At 47.8% G+C, this 23,052-nt stretch overlaps 1 protein-coding gene across 1 annotated transcript in view; it reads left to right on the top strand.

Moving 5' to 3' along the window:
* EPB41L4B (erythrocyte membrane protein band 4.1 like 4B) overlaps positions 1 to 23,052 on the top strand; it is a 126,298-nt gene that overhangs the window by 22,903 nt on the left and 80,343 nt on the right. The window contains 1 exon segment of the mRNA XM_040631688.1: positions 13,533 to 13,637. Coding sequence (XP_040487622.1) covers positions 13,533 to 13,637 — 105 coding nt within the window.

The following is a 23,052-nucleotide window of genomic DNA, read 5'->3' as shown; positions in this document are numbered from 1 at the left end:
AACTCGAGGCTTGCCTGTTCTTTTTCCTGTTGAGATAACATCCATAATGCAGTTGTCTCAAGATGGACCAAAAAAAGACAATTGTATTCGTCCCAGGGTCAGAAGGCACATGTTCTTTTCCTGGCTTTGCATTGGCTGCCTGGCAGCGTGACCTGCCTCTGGCCTTGTTTTACCTAGAACATTCCTATGTTCTTACTTGGTAACTTGGATGTTGAGTAGGGCTCCTTAACCAAGGCCTGCTCACCGTGGCTATCTAAGGTTGCCCACCAGGGAGCGTGTTCTGTTCCCTATCAAATGTTTTTACTCTGCTTGGTCACAGATGATGGCGTTTTTTAAGTTCAAGGTTAAAAATCAATCCTGTGTCCCTCAGAAATGTTCTAAGGGATAAAATCATTGATTCCACAAAATTAGATAGGGTAGAACGTTTAACTTTGGTGTCCAAAGCTTAAAAGAGTTAGCTTTTGTTGCTGCACATACTTTCTTGCTGTAAAAGTACGTTATTTGCGTCTGTGAAGTTGGGCCCAGAATACAGTCGCGCACCCCCTTTATACGCTGCACCAAGGGCTGGGGGCACGGATGAAATGGGACCTAAGAGCCACAGGTGGGTACTGAGTTGGATCCCGACAGAAGTCAGTATACTGGATTTTGTTTTAGGGTTGTGGAAGAAAATCAGTTGTTGACGGCTTGGAGTTGTTGACGGCTTTTTGCATCCTGTAGCACCTTCACCCTCACTGAGGACATAGACTGGTCCCAGCCACTGGCTTGGATGCTCAGAGGCAGGGCTCAGGCCAGACGGTGTTGACAGCCTCCATCCCCTAAGTCCTTTGCAGTTTGTGAGCTTTAAGTTATCGTGGAACTTTTCAAGGACACAAAGCCGAGAGCATAGTATGATGAAACTCTCACGTACACAACCCATTTATTAATTGTTTTTCTGGAGTATTTTTTTATTTATTTTTTTAATGTTTTTTTATTATATTATGTTAGTCACCATACAGTACATCCCTGGTTTCTGATGTAAAGTTTGATGAATTCATTAGTTGCGTGTAACACCCAGCGCACCATGCAATACGTGCCCTCCTTACTACCCATCACCAGCCTATCCCATTCCCCCACCTCCCTCCCCTCTGAAGCCCGCGGTTTGTTTCTCAGAGTCCATAGTCTCTCATGCTTCATTCCCACTTCTGATTATTTTAAAGCAACTCCCAGGCAACTTAACATCTAACCTGTTACACCCGAGTGGGGGTCTCTGCACATGTATGTCTGTATCCATAATACCATTGTCCTACTCCACAGACTGAACGTGGTTCCTTAATGTCCTGTGCCGCCAAGTCCTTGTTCGGTTTTCCCCAGTCATCTCAAAAACCTTTCTACAGTTGGCTTGTTTGAATCGGGAGCCCACTACAGACCACACATCGCATTTAGTAAATATTGTCTCTTAAGTCTCTTTTCATCGGTAACAGTCCCCTCCCTTCTTTTTGGCGCAGTTTAGTGAGTTCTTAGTACATAGTTGGTGTGTGTAGAGTAAGACAGCCTCAGATATTCCAACCCTCGATTTTAATGTTTCTCCTAAGGAGAATTACCTTTAAAGAGTAGTTTTTTGATTTGTTTATTCCTTTTTTCCCCCCCTAGAATGAGTATGTTTGTTATTCTACTTGCTTATCTCCAAGCAGGTGATACCCGAAGTTAGCATCACAGTGTAGGGATTTCCAAAGAAACATTTTTTAAAGTTACACAAAGCTTTTATGTATACATACATATGCCACGAACACCTGCTGTATCTGTGTATACGTATGGCTTTCATTCTGGTTATCTATTGTTGCATAACAAACTCCTCCACTTAGGCTTAGTGACTTAAAACGACAGCCAGTATTCTCTCGGTCAAGAATATGAGGGGGGCTCAGCTGGGAGATTGTTCTGCTGCTCATGGCATTGACCAGGGTCACCAGGAATATTCCTTTGAAAGATGGGCTGGTGTGGAGGGCCGAAGACGACTGTGTTCCTCTGTTTGGTGCTTTGGCAGGGATGTCTAGAAGGCTGGACTCAAGCTAAGACAGTTGACGGAACGCCTGCCCATGGCCTCTTCAGGCTGGCAGTCTCAGTGTAGTTGAACTTTTTACTTGATGGCTGTCTCTACCCGTAAAGAAGCATCCCAAGAGAATGGTCACCTCACTTTGGAAATGACAAAACATTACTAACACCATATTCTATTTGGCTGAAGCAATGCCGGGTTCTTCCAGATGCAAGGGAAATGAACAAAGATCTTAAAAGAAAAAAAAAAGAGAAAAGAAGAAAGATCTTGCCGCCATGTTTGTAAGCACCACAGTTAAAAAACAAAACAAAATAAAAACACACCGGGGCGCCTGGGTGGCTCAGTCAGTTGAGCGTCCGACTCTTGGTTTTAGCTCAGATCATGATCTCAGGGTCGTGAGATCGAGCCCCATGTTGAGCTCCATGCCCAGCTCAGAGTCTGCTTGAGCTTCTCCCTCTCCCTCTGCCCCTCCCCCCAGCTCTCTCTCGCTCTCTCTCAAATAGATAAATAAAATCTTTACAACACACACACACACACACACACACTCACATGCACACACTTAAACCTTAGCTACTTGCCACCTGAGACCTTTTGAGCTCCCTGTGTACTTGCTTGTCTTTCGATGGAAGATAGAGGCCACTGGGGTGAAAAGCAGCTGCCCATTCAGGTCATTCAAGGCAGTCTCCTGTCCCCTGTTCCCATTCACTAGGGATTTGAGTGGACTCATTTGGGCAAAGAACACCGTGACAGATTACATGACTCACCTGGCCTAATAATGAAGGTGACATGGAGAGCCCCCCCTCCCCGCCCTGCAATGTAGAACTTTTAAGAGCAATTTGTCCAGTGGATCTTTGTGTTAAGGAGGTTGTCTGATGCTCTGTTAATATCCCTGTTGGTAGGAATAGCATATTGCAATTCGCCTTTTAGGAATGTCACCCAAAATTGAAGAGTATTCAACACATGCTATCTCTGATGTTTCTTACTGAGAGTTGGAAGCATAACATTTGAAGATTTATTTTGTTTACTTAGAGAGAGAGAGAGAGAGAAAAAAAGGGAGAGTGGGGGGAGGGGCAGAGGGAGAGAATCTTAGGCAGATTCCTCACTGAGTGCAGAGCCCGATGCAAGGCTCAGACCCATGAGATCAGGACCTGGGCTGAAACCAAGAGTTGGATGCCCAACCGACTGAGCCACACAGGCATAACATTTGAAGTGTTGGTCGAAACCAGTTTTCAGGCAGCCAGGATCAAGTAGTTTTAAGTGTCTGGACTTCATTCAGCATCTTAAGGAATAAATGGAAAATCATCCCTGTAACTATTGAGTCCCTTGTGATAAGCATGCTTGGAAGGAGCTATAGGCAGACAGAAATTGAGGTTACTAGGTGTTAGCTGTTCCATATTGATTGAAAGAAGGTTCATAGGATCATGGCCAGTGGGGTCATTTAATTCTAGCAGCAGCCGCCCAGTGAGGGACGTGGAGTTGAGGGAACAAATGAGTGCTTTGAATTGCTGCTGCTTGGCCTGAAGACGATTTATCAGTCGGAAGCAGAGGCTGATCAATAGTTAATCAATAATGCAACACACAGTCTGTGTTTCAAATTGATCTCTCCATTACTTGAAGCCCAATATGGTGGTCTTCTGTGGTGGAATGGTAAAACCTAAAATCTCTCCCCCCCCCCCCAGCCCTCGTGTAGCACAGTGAGAGCCCCTTTCCCAATGTGGAAAGAACCCTGCTTCTCAACGCAGCTGATCAATAGGGTTTCCGTTTACTGAGTCACACACCAAGATGGCAGTCACTTTCCTCCAAGATCATTCTTACTTCCTTGTTGATCATAAATTAAGGGCAGTTGTTTTTGTTGCTTCCTCTGATTTCTAAGAGATTGTTAGCCAGGCATGTCAGGAAATTAATATCATTGTGCTGTGTTTTACCAGAATTGAATTTCCAGGAGCTGCCCAGACTGTTGATGTCCCCCTCAGCACAGTGTCTTGGCTTCTGTGTTAGTTTGTGAGCAAATCGTCTGCTGTCCATTCTGCCACAACTTGCCTGCCCTCCAAACAAATTAGTAATTGCCTCCCCACTGTGAGATCTGTTTGTGTTGGACTGTGTGGCCTTGTACCCCAGCTGTAGCCCAGACAATAACTGAAGTAGGCTCTCAGTATTTGTGTGTTGAATTGGGCTTATGAAATATTTCTTGTTTGCAGGACACGTTCTGTGTGCTCGGAGCCACAGAGGCAAATGAGTAGAGAAGAATGGAGGAAGGTAGAAAGAACTCTAGCCTAAAAAAATCAGAAAGGCTGGATCCTGAGTCTAGTTCCGCCACTTATAAGCAGTATGAACTTGGTCATGTAATTTCTCTGAGGCTCAGTTTTCCTCTGTGCAAAATGGGGCCCTGGAACGTTGGTAAACATGAAGCACTCTTCTACTAGGGGGTGGAATTTATAAGGTGGACATTCTGGCCTTAAATCCTGCAGATTACAGATACTGTTAAGAGTCCCCAGATCTTGCTGATAAATGAGATGGTATTTCTCACAAGGAAATTTCAAGGTGACATTTTTTTTTTTTGGTAATTTCAGGTATTTATTTGATAAATTCAGATAGTTGGTAATTTCAGATATCTTGGAGTAAACAGTTTATATTTGTTCTTAATGACTTAGTACTGATGGCAGTGGGGACAGAGATGCCTGGGCTGTGTGTGTGTGGTGTGTGCGTGTGTAAAATAGCTAGTTTCTTACTAAGAACATAGAAAATTAGCAGATTATCGACTTGTGAGGATGGGGGACCAAAGCTGGTAACTAACCACGAGATTAGCACTTCCTAGAAACAGTTGAAACAGGCCCTGAGGCAGGTGCCTTCTGGGAACTGCTGGCCACAAGCAACTGAAGAGACCAGGGGGACTTCTGAGAGCTACTTACACTTGGGGCGTTTAGGAACTTGGAAAGGAAGGACTTGATGTCCAGGGACCAACATGGGTTTACAGAAATCCCCCAAACCAGACTAGTCTCAGCTTTTCTTCAAAGGGAATTACTAAACTGCTATAGATCACGGACTCCCTAAACTTTGATTTTTGTTAAGTATTTGGCAAAAAGCACATTGTGTCATTCCTGTGGACAAGTGAGAGAAACGAGGTTTGAATGAAAGTAATAATAATTCCTTTGTGTGGATAGGACACCGAAGTTTACAGTGCATGCTCATGTGTTTTCTTGCTTTCTTATTTTTTATTTTATTTTACTTTATTTTTTTAAGTAGGCTCCATACCCAGTTGTGGGACCTGAGCTCACAACCCCAAGATCAAGAGTCGCATGCTCTGCCCACTGAGCCAGCCAGGTGCCCCTCTTGCCTTTTTATTAATACAGCGACTTGGCAAGGTTGATGGTGCAGGTGAGAGTACCCCATTTTTCAGATGAAGCTGAGGCTCAGCGCAGTGCCAAAGGTCATGGTCATATTACTAGAAAAGAGGTATAACTGGGGTTCTAACCCAGCATGTTTGGCTTCTAAGAGTCTCAGAGCATGACCCCACCATGGTCACACTGTATCTGTTCATAACTGGGTTGAAGCCACCATCAGATGGGCACCTTTAGTTCTGTACAACTCAAGAAAGACAGCACCCCCACTTGCCACCTCCACCCCTCTGCCCTCACCCCCCACCCCCGGCGGCATCACAACTCCCACATGTTGTAAAGCTGAGATCAGTATGTGATACATGGGATAATAGCCCGGGACTCATAATGTTCTTAACAGGATGTGTCATGGGCCGATTTAAATAAGATGACATCTGTTTGAACGAATGTAAAAGCTTGCACTTAGGTTTAGAAACTATCACCACAATTATTTTGGTTATTTTTTAGCCCATATATAAAAATCCAGAACTTAATAGTATTTTGTGTATATAGAAATGGTCTGGTTTCCAGAACACCAGTGCATTAGAGCAGACAGGTGTCTGGAAGGCGAGATGGTAGTACCAGGGTTCTGCAGACCCAGATCCCAGCTGGGTGTAGAGAATTCCCAGTGGAGACGGACCAGGAAGATCAGGCAGGAAGGTCAGTCGTTTGGAGACTGTTGTGGGAACTAAGGGTTCTCCTTCATCCATCCACATCAGCATTTGTTCCGTGAGCTTCAGAATGGCAGATGATCGAGAAGCAAAGATGAACCGGACAGGGTACCACCAAAGAGAAGTTTCGTAGTGACCACTGTTACTTCAGCATGGCCGTGGGGATTGGCTTGCTGCCAACGAGGTTGGGACTAGCAACGTTGGAGGAGGGCACCCAGGCAAAGGGACGACACAGGCAACGCCGTAGCGGTGGGACCTGCTGTGTACGTTGGGTGGGCGTTGCGGTTGGCTATTATGTTTGATTGGAGCCCAGGGTACATGTGGGGCCTGGGGAGATAAGCACACGTTGGGTTGGGCGGTATTGAGTGTGCAGTTGGATGCCAGGCCGAGCAGCCTGCAGTTCATTCTCGGGGGCACATTTGTGTGCAGAAGAGTGACTGAGGTGAGGGCTGTGCTGTGTGAAGTCCATTCTGGCAAACACGGGAAAGATGGGTTTTAGAAGGAGGCTCGCCGTGGTGCAGATACAAGGAGATGTCGCCTGAGCTGTTGCGGGGAGGAAAGGGAGAGCCTTTCTGAAGGTGGGTGCAAGGGTCATGCCATCTGATGGAGGTGGAGCAGGCGGACAGAGGAGAGCCCCACGTGCTTGCAAGGACATGGCTCCTGAAATCTTTGCACTGCCTGGATGTCCTGCTTTTGCATTTTAGTTCCCAGCCAGAGTATATACACTCACCCGGCACACAGCTTCTCGCCTCCTTTCTAACCTGCCTGGGATGCCCGCTGTCTCACGCGGCGGAGACTGGTGAGATTTGCGTGGATTGGGTTCTGTGTTCTTTGTTCTTTCAGGACCACAGTTGACCTGTTACATTGCACGTGGGTCAGATTGCAGTAAGACACTGCCAGTTGCCTCTTATCTAAGAGGGTCAGCATGGTTCATTTATTTGGGGAGACAGTGAAGACATCAGCTGTCCAGGAGTCTTCCTTATCAGAAGTATGGCTGGGAACCGGTAAATACACAAGACAGGAAGCTCCGAATGGCCAGCAAAGATAGCACGGTGTCCGTGCCGTTCCCTGCTGGCGGCCTGCCTGACCCAGTCTGGAGCTGGTAACTCTGTACACTGGATGTTCACGAGCTTGGTGATTTTTTAGCTCCTTTGTGCTCAGAAGTTGCTGCTCCAGAGAGACATACTGACTCAGAACCACACCGGTTGCTGGTCCTTGTGAGAAGTGATGTGTCGAGATGGGAGGAGGGAAGCAAGAACTCAAGGGCAGAGCTGTGCTTAGGGACAGCCTGCCACATGTGTCGTGAAGGAGAAGCGTCGCTGAATTCCAGAGGAGTGATCTGGACTAAGTGAAGGTTTAGGCTCCATACATTCTGCCTCAGAAGGCGGGGAGAGGAGTGGTATTGCCACCGTGGTTCAGGTATCAATGCCATTTTGGATGACGTTGCTCCATGAGGATGACTTATTTGGTGAGGGCTTCCTGTAGCTAGTCCCTTCCAGACTTTGTGACCCCAGTGGACCCCAACCCCTGGAACAGTGTCTGGCACTTGACGAGGTTAGTATTTGTTGAATGAGTGAACGGATTCATCTAGAGGAGGAGACATCAAGGCAGGGAGGCAACAAGGAGCGGCCTCCCGTCTTATCACGTTCATGGACCTCCCATTGTAACCACTAGATAGCACTTCACATAATAGCCACAAAATCGTGTTTAGGTAAATGGCCTTGGAAGTGCAGCACGGTTCCCTGGGCACTTGTTCCCGGAATACTTAATTTGAAAAGACTTTAATGAGTGCATTCTCATATTAAGGCCTGCCACGTGTCAGGTATCAGTCTATGGGTCACGTTTTCGCACGGTCCATCCAGAAGATCTGTTGCTTGGCCCCAGACCCCACACGTCCCCCAGCCAGCAGAGCTAGCCAGCCAGCCAAGCAGCAAACAGATGTTTATGGAGTGCCTTCTGTGTGCGGGCCAGGGATGTGCTTCGGGGATGGAGGGAAGGGGAGATGAACGCAGCTGGTCCCTGCCCTCAGCCTGAAGTCGGAGTAAGACAGGAACAAAGGCAACCGCGGTGCTGTGTGTAATAAAGACACGTGCTTGCTTATGGGAACACGGGAGGGGGTGCTTACTGAGGGGTGGGTGGAGGAAGGGCTGTGCGGGCTAAGCCTGAGATGACCGTCTGTGGGCTTCTGGGGAGGTGCCCCAGGTGGTGTGTCCTGGCCGGCAGGACAGGGAGTTAGTTACCTGGAGCCTTCTCAGCTTTGAGTGGACGCTCCGCGGGCTGGGAGGAGCAAGAGATAGTGTTGGGTTCAGGGGCTGTGGCCTGGACCCTCCTGTCTTTGTCTGACTTTCACTCCCTGGGACCTCTGTTTTGAGGACCCCTCTATTCCACCCCTCATAATCTCACCAGATTCTTTTTAAAGCTGGAAAGGGCCATTGAGAATTCTCTCTTCCAGAGGAAGAGACCAAAGAGCATAAGGGGCTGGGGAAGATAAGTGGGGGCAAGTGTTTACAGGTGAGTCAGTAAACACGGTATTTCTTGTCCAGCAGACCCTGCTGTGTCCGCCAGCTCCGAGTCTAGCTGAGTGAGGGTCTGCCAATGGAGGGGCCAGTCTGGCATGGCAGACAGGACCAGCCGACCCTAGAAGGGTTCTTTTCCCAACCTCCCCCCTTGAGCTCCTTCTAAATAAGAGCCGTTTTAGAAAGACATCAGAAACATAAGATTTGGAATGACCTAGAGAGAACCTTGGGCCCACTGCCCTTATTTTCCACGTGTGGAACTGTGTTTTTTCAGTTCATCCTCTGGTGAGTGTTAAAATGACCTCCCTGGATGGTAAACCCTGAACCAAAATAGAGAGACCCAGGTGGGGAGCAGGCAGGATTTGGGGTCCGCTGAGTGTGAGTGACCCTGTCCGTTCAGGGCACCATGCCTGATTTGTAGCTGCAGGAGAAGACCCGGATGGATGGGCATATGGATTTGGGGAAATTATGACTCGCTTAAGGTCACAGCTAATGCATCTGGGACTAGAGCATAGATCTCTTGCTTCCTGCCAGCCCAATTCTGTCTGCCACATCCTGCTGCTAAAGCTGTACGCTAACCAGTTCTGTCCCACTAGGAAACCCACTAATGAGGCATTGGCGCCGTGGTAATAGGTGTTGGGTAGGCCAGGAGTGCCGGGTAGTAGGAGGAGAGGGTACATCCGGAGGGAGAGTGCCGGAATGGTGACTTTTTAAAAAATATTGTATTTGTTGTCTAAGGACTGCCAGAAGATCAGTGTTACAGAACACTTGGGAAGAAAATCATCCATAGTTTCTCCATCCCAACACCGCTCTTGTTGTTTTTGCAAGCTGTTTTTATCAAGCTGTCCGTAAAGTGCGGACAGATTTCTGTGTAGTTGGAATCACAGCTCCTTATTCCTTTGTGGTCTGTTTATTTAATGTCGACTTAAGAATCTTTCTGATTCCTGTCTCATCTTTATAATTATCTGTCCTCACAGCCTGGCAGTATTCCCGAGTGTTGATGGGCCCAGCCCAGTGTCCCTGTGGTTGGAGTTTGGGCTGTTTCTTCTTCGTGCCCCACTCCCACCTTTATTTCTCCAGTAGATAAGGCTCCAGAGAACATCCCTGAGCCCGGAGCCTTCTGCTCCTGTTGAATTGTTGCCTTTTAAGGAGTGTTTCCAGGAAGGAAGGAGTCTGAAGGTCGTAATCCAGTGCTATAATTTTGAGGGGTTTTTTTGTTGTTGTCTTTTTGTTGGTTTTTTGTTTGTTTGTTTGTTTTTTGCTTTTTGTGAGTACTATTTTATATGACACAAATGTAGACGTACAAATAAAACAAAAGTACAGTTTACCAAACTACGGGGAGGCAGATACCCTTGTACCACCACCCACGTCAGGAGCTGGGACCCTGCCCACCAGCGGGAAGTCCACCATGGGCTCTCTCCCTGGCACATCCCTTCTGGGCCCCCAAGAGCAACAACTCCCCTGACTTTATTGTAACCACTTCTTGACCCTCTCTTCAAGTCTTATCACCCAAGTGTGCGTCTCTACACATTGCAGTTTCGTTTTGTAGTTTTAAAGGTGTCTTTTAAATCTTTTTTAACCTCTAGATGCCCCTCCATCCCTTTACTTCCGTCTCTTCTATTTGCTGAAGGAGCTGTGTTGTCTGTCCTGAGAAGTTCTAGAATTTCCCACAGGCTGGATCTTGCTGATTGCAGCCCCATGTAGTTTAGAACATTGCTCTGCCTTTCCTGCGGTTGGCTGTGGGATCTAGTGGTCGAATCAGCCCCCAGGTTTGGTTTGTTGTTGTTGGTTTTTTTTTCCTGTGGCAAGAGAAGGGGGGGAGCAGGATGACATCTTGGGTGTGTGTGGGGGTGTTCTTCATCAGGAGGTACGCAATGGCTAGTTGTCTTCTGCTGCGATGTTAGTAGCTGCTGGGGCTCAGTGCTTAGCACCTACCATTCGCTAGAAGTTGCAAAATTGTGATATTGCAATTCTGTTATTCCTTCATTTTGTTGTTGGTGTACGACTATAAAGAGAAGATCTGCCCATCTGCTATTTTAATACCTTTATTGAGGTGGACATACCACATAACTCACCTATCCGAGATGTTTAATTTGGTAACTTTTACTATATTCATAGAGTTGTGCGTCTGTCACCATCATTGATTTTATTTTATTTTTTGTTGTAAAGATTTTATTTATTTATTTGAGAGACAGAGAGAGAGCAAGAGAGAGAGAGCAGGCACATCACATGCACATGGGAACATGAGCCGGGAAAGGGGCAGAGGCAGAGGGAGAAGCAGCCTCTCCGCCGAGCAGTGAGCCCAATGTCCAGAGCCACATGTCCCAGGACCCCTGAGATCATGACCTGAGCCAAAGACAGACGGTTAACCGACTGAACCACTCAGCCCTCCCCATCATCAATTTTAGAATATTTCACTGACCCCCCAAAAACCCTGCTCCCCTTGGCTGTCACCCCACAAATACCACAGCCCTAAGCAACTACTAATCTAATTTCACTCTCCGGAGTTGCCTATTCCGGACATTCCATGTAATATGTGGTCCTTTGTAACTGGCTTCTTTCACTTAATGTTTTCGAAGTCCAGCCGTGTTGTTGCATGTGTCAGAACTCCATTCCTTTTTATCGCCAAATAATATTCCTTTGTATGGATAAGCTTCTTCCACATTGTGTCTAGGCAGGCATCAGTTGATGGACACTTGGGTTTCTTCCGCTTTTGGGGCCGTTATGAACAATCCTGCTATGAACGTTTTTGTACAGATTTCTATATGAGGGCAATGTTTTCATTTCTCTTGGGTATGTACTTGGGGGGGAATTGCTGGGTCACATGGTGACTCTCTATTTAACCATTTGAGAAACTGCCAAACTGCTTCCCAAAATGTCTGGATGTTTTACATCCCCATCAGCAGTAGATGAGCGTTCCGAGTTCTCGACATTTCTTATTGTCTGTCTTTTTTGCTAGTGGGTGTGAAGTAGAGTCTGATTGTGCCTTTGGTTTGCATTTCCCTAATGACTAATGAGGTTGAACATCTTTTCGTGTGCTTATTGGGTATTTGTATGTCTTTGGAGAACTAGCTATCTATACTATATATCCCTTGTCCATTTTTTTTTAATGATTTTTTATTATATTATGTTAGTCACCATACAGTACATCCCCGGTTTCCGATGCAAGGCTCGATGATTCATTAGTTGCGTATAACACCCAGTGTACCATGCAATACGTGCCCTCCTTACTACCCATCACCGGTCTATACCATTCCCCCACCCCCCTCCTCTCTGAGGCCCTCAGTTTGTTTCTCATAGTCCATAGTCTCTCATGTTTCATTCCTCCTTCTGATTACCCCCCCTTTCTTTATCCCTTTCTTCCCCTACTGATCATCCTAGTTCTTATGTTCCATAGATGAGAGAAATCATATGATAGTTGTCTTTCTCTGCTTGACTTATTTCACTTAGCATTATCTCCTCCAGTGCCGTCCATGTTGCAGCAAATGTTGAGAACTCGTTCTTTTTGATAGCTCAGTAATATTCCATTGTATATATGGACCACAACTTCTTAATCCAGTCATCTGTTGAAGGGCATCTCGGCTCCTTCCATGATTTAGCTATTGTGGACATTGCTGCTATGAACATTGGGGTGCATATGGCCCTTCTCTTTACTACATCTGTATCTTTGGGGTAAACACCCAGTAGTGCAATGGCTGGATCATAGGGTAGCTCAATTTTTAACTTTTTAAGGGACCTCCACACTGTTTTCCAGAGTGGCTGTACCAACTTGCATTCCCACCAACAATGTAGGAGGGATCCCCTTTCTCCACATCCTCTCCAACAATTGTTGTTTCTTGCCTTGTCTATTTTTGCCATTCTAACTGGCGTAAGGTGGTATAAGGTGGTATCCTTGTCCATTTTTTAATTGAATTTTTTCTATTATTGCAATGTAAAAGTTCTTCATATATTCTAACTAGAAGTCCCTTATGAGATATGTGATATGCAAAAATGTTCTCCCATTTTGGGGTGTGTTTGTGCTTTCTTGGTGTCTTTGTCCTTTGAAGCACAAAAGATTCACATTTTGATGATGCCTGGTTTATTGGTAGGTTTTTTTGTTTGTTTGTTTGTTTGTTTTTTTGATTTAAGTAGGCTCCATGCCCAACATGGGGCTCGAACTCGTGACCCTGAGATCAAGAGTCGCATGCTCTGCTGACTGAGCCAGCCAGGCACCTCTGGTTTATTGGGGGTTTTTGTTGCTTGTGCTTGTGGTGTTATATCTAAGAAGTTATTGCTTAATCCAAGGTCATGAGGATTTGTGCCTCCATTTTGAGAATTTTATAGTTTTAGCTCTTGCGTTTAGGTCTTTGATCCGTTTTGATTTAATTTCTGTATATCTCATCATTTACCCTTTGGTTACCCAGGGCTACAGCTAACGGCCAGATCAGTGCCTGTTCTCTTCCCTTTATTTACCAGTTTTCATAATAAGGCGTTGGCTCCCTATTCATCCTATGAAGTTGTTCTTTGGTGTTGTGTTTTGTTTTCAGTATGAGTAATTAGATTTAATAATGAATTTTTATTATAATAAAAATAATTTAATTTTTAAAATGATTTTATTAGAGAGAGAGTGAGCAAGAGAGCAAGCAAGAGAGAGAGAACACAGGAGCAGGGGCAGAGGGAGATGCAGAAAGGAGAAGCAGACTCCCCCGCTGAGCAAGGAGCTCGATGCGGGGCCACAGTCCCAGGATTCTGGGATCCTGACCTGAGCTGAAAGCAGACAGTTAATTGACTGAGCCACCTAGGCACCCCTAAAATAATTAAACTTTTAAAAATGTGTCTACCGTGGCATATACATGTATGCAATATAGAGACAAAAGTGGTTTTGGTTTTGTTTGCTTTTAAAATGTTTTGTTCTTATCCAGCAGTCACATCCTCAATTTTCATCTACCCAATTGTCTTCCAGAAACATGCCAAAGGCCAGGATCTATTCGATCAGATCGTGTACCACTTGGACCTGGTGGAAACAGATTACTTCGGCCTCCAGTTCCTCGACTCTTCCCAGGTCACTGTAAGTACACCTTTGATTCGTTTCGGGACAGGTTGACTTTTCAAGCTAATTGCAGATCCGCAGTTGCTGGAGATTGATCGAGGAAAAATAGGAGTTAAACTGTGATGTTGCAGTAGCGAGCGTTGGGGTGGCAGTGATGGTGCCCAGGTGACATTCATCCATACGCCCCCCCCCCCATGTGGCCAATAACCAGGAGAGGAAGAGAGCAAGAAATACTCCTATTGTGCAAGGGATTCGGGAAACATTTCCAAGCATAGGGATGCGGCACAGGCACATTTCTAGAGGAGGTAGAAAGCAGAAGATATACCATCTAGAAATTCTTTTAATGATGCTTTATTTTTAACCGGCACAGAGACTGAAGCATCATCTTCTTGTGGACTCTTGCTGGGTGGAGAGAGCAGGCACTGTGAACACACTGCATGTGAGCCCAGCCAGGCTTAGTGGGTGCAGGGGCTGGTCGGAGCAGGTCTTGGCACTGCCTGAGAACCATCTTGCAGGCTCCAGGAGGTCGTGTTAGGTCAGCAAAGACTCCCTCTGCTTTGCCTGAGACAGAACTGGCCACGGTGGGGGCGCCAGGGGGAGTGAACCTGACGTAGCTCAGAACCACCCTTGTCAAAAGCATGAATGACTTCAGAGTCTCCTTCCCCAACAAAGTCTACCTTTGTGTTTCAAAGGTAATTTATTCAACAGTCAAAAAATATTTTTTGAGGTGGGTGGGGGGATGGGTGAAATAAAGGGGGTTGAGAATATATGTATCTTGATGAGCACTGAGAAATGTATAACATTGTTGAATCATTGCATTGTCTGCCCGAAACTATTATAACACTATGTTAATTATAATTGAGTAAAAAAATATTTATTGAGCATCAGTTATGTACTGGGCCCTGTTTTAAGCACCGTAGACAAAGCAGTGAACACCTAAATGACAAATGGTGGTAAGTGTTAAGAAAAATAAAGCAGAGTAAGGGGAGGGACAGACTGAGTAAGGGGGAGATGCTGTTTTAGACTGTAGGAGAGGGTGGGTTCCCTGATAGCAGACGGTTGAGCATCCATCCGTGGCTAAGCCTTTCTACCTAAAGACACTTCTTCAGATACTCCCGGGGGGATGACTTGTGACCGCTAAGGCTAAGACACTCAAAATCGGTGCTTAGAAATTGGGTCCACCTGAGAACGTCTGTGTGATGCTGAGTCCCAAGATGATGCCGTGGTGTCAGGACTTCTGTGGATCCTCTTGGCTGCAGGCCTCCTGGGTGGACACCAGATGCCCCCCTGGACCTCAGGACTTCCTGTCCGCCGACAGCCCATCCCCTTACCTCCCTGACTGTTGCCGCGAACACTCTGGCTGCCACCTTGGGATAGTGGTCCAGATTCCTTCTCCGTTTTGCAGTTGGAGACTCATCCCCACCCGCCAGGACCCTGGACAGGGGCAGACTGGCAGCCTCCCCCCCCCCCCCCCCCCCCGCCCCAGTTCTGTCTTCCAGGTTGGGCCACCTGGTGCCCTGCCTTCTGACTCACAGCTGTCTCAGCCTCTCTTTTCCCCTGGGCAACCTGGGAATTCAAGTTGCGCATCTTTCTAAATACCTTGGACACTGTTTCCTCGCATTGAAACTTCACTTGGGCAAACCTCGCACACATTCACTTGGGTCTTATCACCACCCAGTTGCTCCAAGAGCTGGAATTCTGTCATTCCCATTCCATGATAACTTCCCTTGATTCCGTCTTTCCAGTCCCTCGTCTGGCCTGGGGCCTTAATAATTGCCTCCTGCCTCATTCTCCCCTCTTGCGACCTGGCAGAGCCTCAGCCATCTCTCCTGTGTGCTCACTTGCCTTTTGATGCTCCTGCCCCCGGGACTGTCCCCTGGCCTCCCCTCCACATGCAGGCCCATCTGTTTCCTCTGCTGCTTCTCCCAGGCTGGCAGGCGTTGCTGGAGAGTCACGGGCTGTGCCTTTTGGCACCAGTACAGGTCACAGATCACAGATGCAGCAAAGTCCAAGCCCCTGAGCTACTCTTGGAGCCTTGTTAGCCCCTCTTGGACTCGGTTCCCCTTCGGAATCCTGACTACAGCCCTGCAGTCCAGTCCCTGCAAACGACTCTGTTCTTGCACTTGGCCTTACCTCCTGCCAAGAAGATGGAGGTCATTTAGCTAAAACCCTTTGAGTTTTCTTACCCTGCACCACAAAGTTTCTTTTTCTTTCTCTCTGTCCTTTTCACCGTTTGGTGTTCAGGAAACGGGTGTATTTCTCTAGCATTTACCCCCTAGACCTGCCTCACAGTTCCATTTCTAGTTGCTTCCGGGGTGCTGGATTGAGAGTGCTCCTCTCTGTCTCCAGTATCATCCAGCTGTCCCATCCTCTGACGCTCGTCAGCCTTCCACTGCCCGGAAGCTCTCCCTTCCCTGTTCTGCCTTCCGTGTGGCTTCATGCATGTGGTATTTTGGGCTTCAGAACGTCTACAGCCCTGGACTGTGAGTCTGACCTGGACCTTGTTCCTAGCTCTGCCCCTAACTTACTTGGGGGCTTTCGACGAGCTGCCTTTTCTCCCTTGTCCTCAGTTTTCTCATCTGTAAAATGGGGTTCTCGGACCTGTTCCTAAGAGCTCTTCCAGTTCTCATGTTCTGAAGGGGGAGGCGGGTGCGTCTGACCCACATGGCTTCTCATGGCAGCAGGGAGAAGATATCTGTCGTTTCTGCCATTAGAGCCACGTGCCTGTGGCCCTGGTGGCATGTCCTCATCCCCAGGTGACCCCTCTCCAGCCACTCAGATTCCCAGAAAGCCAAGGATGTGACTCCCAGTACGAAAGGCCTGGCCGTGCACCTCCGCTCCCTGGGCTGCCAGGCACTCCTGTCCGCTGGTGCCCTGGCACAGGCGCTGCAGGATCCAGACATCTTCCCAGCTTCCGGCTCTGAGTGCAACGTGCTGTTCTTCCCCCATAGAGCAGGTGCAGGGCCCTCATCTACCGGACTTTGAGGATCCAAGGGTGTGCAGCAGCTGCTCCCAGAACCCTTCTCATGAGTTTGATTTCCAGGCTGGGCTCCTGACAGGCTGGGTTCTGGCGACCCTGCACTTATCTGTATGCCTGTGTGTCTGGGTTCCCCTCCTAGCATGCCCTTTCTCACCCCGTTTAAACTTCTGGCTGTCCTTCAAGACTGTCTCAGACGACAACTCTTCCTTCCGCAGCATGTCCTGAACTTTCCGGGCTTCTCCTGCTCTCTGGAAACCTTTGTGCTGCTCTGTCTCCTGTGGCAGTTTGCTTATCTGGCTTCGGGTTCGTTATCTGTGTATATAAACAGACCTTTCTGATGAGATCCTCAGACTTAGGACTGCTTCTTCTTGGTGACTCTTATTGACAAGGTATACCACCTAAAACCTCAAGTCTTCAGCCCTAGAAGCGACCTTAGAAGCCATTTGTCAGATGTTTCTGTCTTCTTGATGGTGAGACGAAAGCCTTTAGACTTTGGCAGGGCCCTCAGCGAGTAGCACAGCTCAGACTCAAACACAGGCTTTATGACCTCATGGGTAAGTGCTATACTTCAAGCCTCTTTTCCTAACCCTAAAGTAGAGGCAGTAACATCTGTATCACAGGGAGATTGAGGGGCTCAGAGAGTTAATGGAGGAGAAAGGGTTTTGTAATCTCACATGGGTGTGGGTCTTCTCTTTCCAGCTGGGCAAGCTGAGGGGGAACCAGAAGACATCACAGCTCCCAGAGGGGATGCACGTAGGCGAGCTGGAACCTGCAAGGCTGCCTTGGCTGTGGGAGAAACGTTAGCGATTTAGGTGATCCCTTTGGGACTATTCCCTGAGTCGTTGATTTTCCGGGCGCCTGGTACAAATGAAGCAATTGATGGCAGGTGTAATAGATGGGGGCCAGGAAGGGAACGGTCCGCTTGGCCTTTGGCTCATTGCCTTGTGAGGCTCCTACAAGAAATGACATCCCCACCCTGCCTCTGCATGTAAATCAGAGGGCTGGCAGTGGCAGGGCTCTTGGCACAGCTCTCTGCATACCCAGCTTATGTCCCCAGCTCCCTGCAAAGAGCCAAGCCTGGTTACCATAGTGCGCTGCCCAGCCCTGAAGCAAGGTCAAAGTCTATTGGCATTGCCTATTTTTAGCAGTTGAGGCTGGGGCCTCCTGTTTCCCTTTTCCAAATCCAGGCAGGCAGGAGCCCATTCTGTAGATCTCACCTTTGCCTAGCTCAAAGCAGGGGCATTGGTTCTATTTTTATATAGGAAAGCTTTCTTCGGAGAGAGGAGGCTCTGGCCTACACCCACCTAGCTTTCTTACAGACTGATCAGATAGCTGCTGTTTCCTGAGCTCCCACTCTGATGAGCTCTGAGCCAGGCATCAGCGTAAACACTCCATATAATTCTTATTTAATCTTCATCATCTGGAAAACCAGCCATAGAGCAGACCCATTTTACAGATGATGAAACTTGTAAAGGTCAAAGTGAAGCACAGAGGCAGGATGCAGAGCCTGGTTTCATTGCAAAGGCCAGCCCTTTCCACTGGGCTCTACTGGTTCCATGACACACGGTAGCATCTCAGCCACACGTCCACGTGCATGCGCCCACACAAACAACATGTTTAAGCAGTAGCCATTCAGCAAACTTTGCCTGGGAGCTTCCTCACGGTCAGTCTCTGTGGTGCCGAGGTAAGCAGGACACTGTTCTGGCCTGCCGCATTCTGGTGGGGGAGACGACTGTCCCAGTGGAATACGGTCACTCGGGGAGGAGTGAGTGAGGCGTCAGAGGGAAGAGGAGTGGCAGGGATTGGGGGCAGGGGTGATAACAGCCCCACCAAGCAGGAGCCTCCTTCCGGGTCCTGGGGTCAGATGTTCTGCAGGGCAGGTGTGGCCGTTTAAGTCCCTTCCAGAGCCCCTCCCAACAGGAAAAGGGAGCATTTTATGGTGCCATGCTTTGCAGCAAGGGATCCAGAAAAGGTGATTTGGGCCTTTGTCTCTAGACTTGTGGAATGTTTTTCCTCTGGTCTTTGTAGCCTAGAATCAGGTGGATGGGTAATAAGAGGCCCAGGGCTGCGAGGTGAGGTTAACACGGATTCGGTGGCTTCCAAGAGGGTCAGTGGGTGCTGAAGGGCGTTTGTGGCCTCGCTCTGATGATGGCTTGGAATGCCATCACACATGCCCCTTGTGTGGACACTGCTGAGCCTTCCTACCATCTCACATGCACCTGGAGGGAGGTGCTGTTGGGGTGCTATTACTGTGAGAAACGGACCATCCTTCCATTTCAAAGGTTCATCATAGTTTCCATGGCCATTGAGTTATTCTTCAGACAGCGTGTCAGGGCAAGCTCAGTGCACAGATGAGGAAACAGTCTCAGGGGGCCTGCCGATGGCCACATGCCAGGAGGGCAGCAGAGCTGGGACTCGAACTCTGCTCTCCCGCCTCCTTCTACTTTAGTACAAAGGAGTGTGAAACAGCTCAAAAATGCCACAGGCCTCCCAGCAGCCTGTCTCTGAAGGCTGGCAGAGCGAGGATTTTCCTGCCCATGTGCAAATATTGATGCTGGATGGAAAGCTGTTGATAAAGGGGTCTCTGCAGTTGATTTAGATGAATCCCCAAGGAAATCTCGAGTACCTGGTATAAGTGAGGTTATGGGGCTTCATCGTGGATGAGAAGGAGACATCCCTTCTCTCGAAGGGACTCCGAGCTAGTGTCTGGTGTGGAGACCCAGGCCCCTGGCTGCTGACACAGCCTCATTTCTGACCCTGCCCCCACCTCTCTAGCGCTGGGATTCCGGGGCATCCGAGCCCTCTGCATGGCCGCCTTCATCTGCTTTGAGGCCTAAGCGAGTGATAGGTGGGACACAGTCCAACGTGGGTGTCTGCCAACACCACCAAGCAATTAATTCTGATGCCGTCTACCTGCAGATAGCCTCAGATCCCACAGGTGAAGGGTTCGGTCCTACAAGACTGTTCCCCACCCCGTACCTACCCCCACTCCACACTTCAGATGCCAGTCACGAGTCCAGATTGTCACCTGTATAGGTAGGAGTTCCCCACGACCCCCTCCAAGCTCAATTAATTTTCTAGAACAGATCATAGAACTCGGAAACATTTGACTCACTAGGTTACCAGTCCGATATAAAAAGAGGTAACTCAGGAGCAGCCTGACAGAAGAGCTAGAGAGAGCAAGGTGTAGGGCGGAGTGGGCAGTGCAGAGCTTCCCCGCCTTCTCTGGATGCCCCACTCTCTCCCAGTCTCTGTGTGTTCCCCAGCCCCAAAGCTCCCCCGATCCTACCTTTAAATTTTTATGGAGGCTTTGTTAAAAGGGCATGATTGATTACATCATTGGCATTGGTGATTGATTGAACCTCCAGGCCCCCACCCCCTCCCCAGAGGTCAGAGGTAAGCTTCAACCCTCTAGTCACAGGTTAGTTCCCCTGGCAACCAGCCCCCATCCTTAGGTGCTTTCTGGAAGTCACCTCATTAACATAAACTCAGGTGTGTTTGAAGGGGATTTGTTATGACTGTCAGGACACCTTTATTGCTCATACTGTGTAGAAAATTCCAAGGATTTTAAGAGCTCTGTGCCAGAAACTAAGACCAAATATATATTTCTTATTATAAATCATATCACACACAGTAAGCTCCAAAAGTGTCCTTTCCCTCCTTTCTCTTTTCATCCCTTGGATATGATTATCTCTTCACATTTCTTCCAGCTCTAATTTAAATGCAAACTAGACACTTTTTGTAAGCTAAGAAACTCGACAGGTCCTAGACAGCCAGTGATGGGTTCCAGCACTCACCCTTGATGGTGAAGGCTTAGGGCTTGTTCAGGCGGGTTCTAGACCCTTTTCAACTCCTGAGCTTCCCTTGGCCATTGGAGTTCAAATGCTTCTGTATAGATTTTAGACAACTCAGTTCTACAACCAGCCTTATGCATGTCATGGTTCCAGAATGGATATTTTGTCAGAACACATGGGTTTTGCCAAATCGTCTCCCATCTTGATTTATGGAAAGGGTTTTGCCAGATTGGCTTGGATGCGAAATTCAGATCAGAAACCACCTTTCTAACACCTGTTTGAGTTAAATGTTATGCCATTTGAACTTAGATATGCCCTCGTCTATCTCCAGTGACTGGTTTAGTGGTCTTTTAAGAGGGCTGGAACCATTGCCTTGGCCTTTGCAGACAGGCAGTGTGGCTATATTTAGCTGGGATGCAGGTGAACATCTAAGACAGGTCCAGCTGCTGCTGAACGTAGCCCTTGGAGCCTCGTGTAAGATACGATTTACTAAAGGCCACGTTGGGCCATAGTGCCCGGGAATTCATCATGAGGTGGTCTTGTGGAATAAAACACTGGTAATCAGAGTCTGGTCAGCTCCTGCAGCTAAGAAGAAGGTCAGGTCATTTTGAACTGGTTAGATACAAGATAGATTTTATCATCTCTTGTTTCAGGATTATGGCTGGATTTGTTATCCCCTCTGATGCAGGCAAGCAAACCTGATCTGAACCCTCCCGATAGGGCCAAGGAGCTTTTAAAATGAAACTGTTTCTGATGACTTCCCAGCTTAGTGAGCCCCAGACTTCTCACAGGCCTCCATCCTGGCATGTCCTGCTTTGGGCAGGGCGCTGTGGCCGGGCAGGAAGGATGGAGGCCAGCCCGCATGGGTAAGGGAGCTCCTTACACAGCATGGCCAGAAGGAAAAGTAGGCTGCTGTCCAGTAGGAGCATTAGCCATGACCTGACAGTTAACACCAACCGTAGACATCTGGACAGTAAACCTTGAAATTGCTTGAGATTTTACCAAGCCCAGACAACGATTTTCAGAAGGGGTCGTGGATGTGTCAAGATCCCCAAGATCAGTAGGATATATTTCAGGGTAAGAGGAGGATGTGGGAAGACTTAAGCACTAAATATTTAATGGGCACACTGGGAGCCTTTAAAAAACACTAATGCTCTGAGATTCTGTTTAATGGATCTTGGGTGGGACCTGGGTAATCGTGACTGCAATGCGCAACCAGGGTTGAAAACCGCCACCACAGGAACAGCACAGGTTGGACTTGGATCAGGATCGTAGTGTGACGGCAGAGGGAGGGGAACAGTGGGCTTCATGTGTTCTATTCCAGATAGGAGGGGACTTGAAGGAAGGAAATGGGACAAGCCCCTTTAAGCTAGGAGCCTCTGGGGCTAATTAGAAGGCTGGTTCCCGGGAGAACTTTCTTTGCATGGTAATAGTAAATTCATTTCAAAGTGAGGGAAAGGAGTTTAGTCATAGCCATTAGTGTGAGACTTTGGCAGGAAAGTAAATATACCTTTATCAGGTCTGTATCTGTCCTCCTCCCAGGGGCTAAGGTCCGAGGTTTTCTGCTTGGTTGAGGGCAGCAGCGATACGGCATTCTGATGGGGCAAACAACGGGATGAAAAATGCGAGTGACAAGCTGGCCCACCGGCATGCAGATCCTATTCTCATTAAAAGTAAAAAATTGTGCAGAAAAGTAAAAAAGAGAAGAGCTAAATGGCATCCACAGCCCCACATCCAAAAATAACGTCTATAAATCCTTCTAGACATATTTTGATAGAAAGTAATAATTTTATATAAACAGGATCCTGGTTGGTTTGTTTGTTTGTTTTCTTTTCATCAAGTGTTGAGCTGGGGGTCTCTTGCCACATTGATAAAGAGGCCCGCAACAGTTTTAAAGACTGAATAGTATTTCATCATATGGACGAGCCATTTTTTAAATCTTTCTTTGTTGCTAGACATTTAGGTCACTCCCAATTCATAGCTATTAACAGTGAGAGAAAGCATCCCGCACTTGGGCCTTCGAGACCCGCAGCCTGCTGTGCTGATCTTCCTTCATTACCCGGTTGCTGAGCCGGAGGGTGGAGATGACAAAGCCCACGTTCTCCCGTCGCACTGCTCACAGCTTATTGTGTTATAAGTCACCTGTTATTTGCTTTTGTGTTTCCTTATTCCCCTCCTCCCACACAGTCATAATGGGCTCTTTGGTGAGGGGTAGAGTACACTGCAGTAATTCAGTCCCACCCTTCCTCGTGATTAGAATGTGCAGAGTTGAGACTGCTTCTGAAAGTATATTGGCAGCCAGCAGAAGGGCCTCTGAGTCTGAGCAGCCAGTGAGAAACCCAGTCTGGCTGTGTTGTTCCAGACGTTACCCTCACGGGGACATTTCAGTGTGTATCCAGTTGACCTAAAGTGGTGGCAAAAGTTCCTCTTTGCCTCCTTTTAAAAAAAATTATATCTCGCATGTATTTATTTCTCAAGTCTCTAATAAGGGCCTGCTGGGTGCCATGCTCCGTGCCTGGCATGAGACTCGGGAATGATGAAAGCACACCGTCCCTGCCCTCCAGGGCTTGGGATCGCTTGGAGGGGCTCACAGCAGAGCAGTCCTAAATGCTGTTTTCCGTGGAAGTTAAGCTGCTGAGAGGCTCATCAGGACTGTGGT

The sequence above is a fragment of the Ursus maritimus genome, unplaced genomic scaffold (assembly GCF_017311325.1).
Source record: "Ursus maritimus isolate PB19 unplaced genomic scaffold, ASM1731132v1 scaffold_17, whole genome shotgun sequence".
Lineage (NCBI taxonomy): Eukaryota > Metazoa > Chordata > Mammalia > Carnivora > Ursidae > Ursus > Ursus maritimus.
Note: the sequence above shows the minus strand (reverse complement) of the source record. Positions and strands in the feature narration are given on the sequence as shown.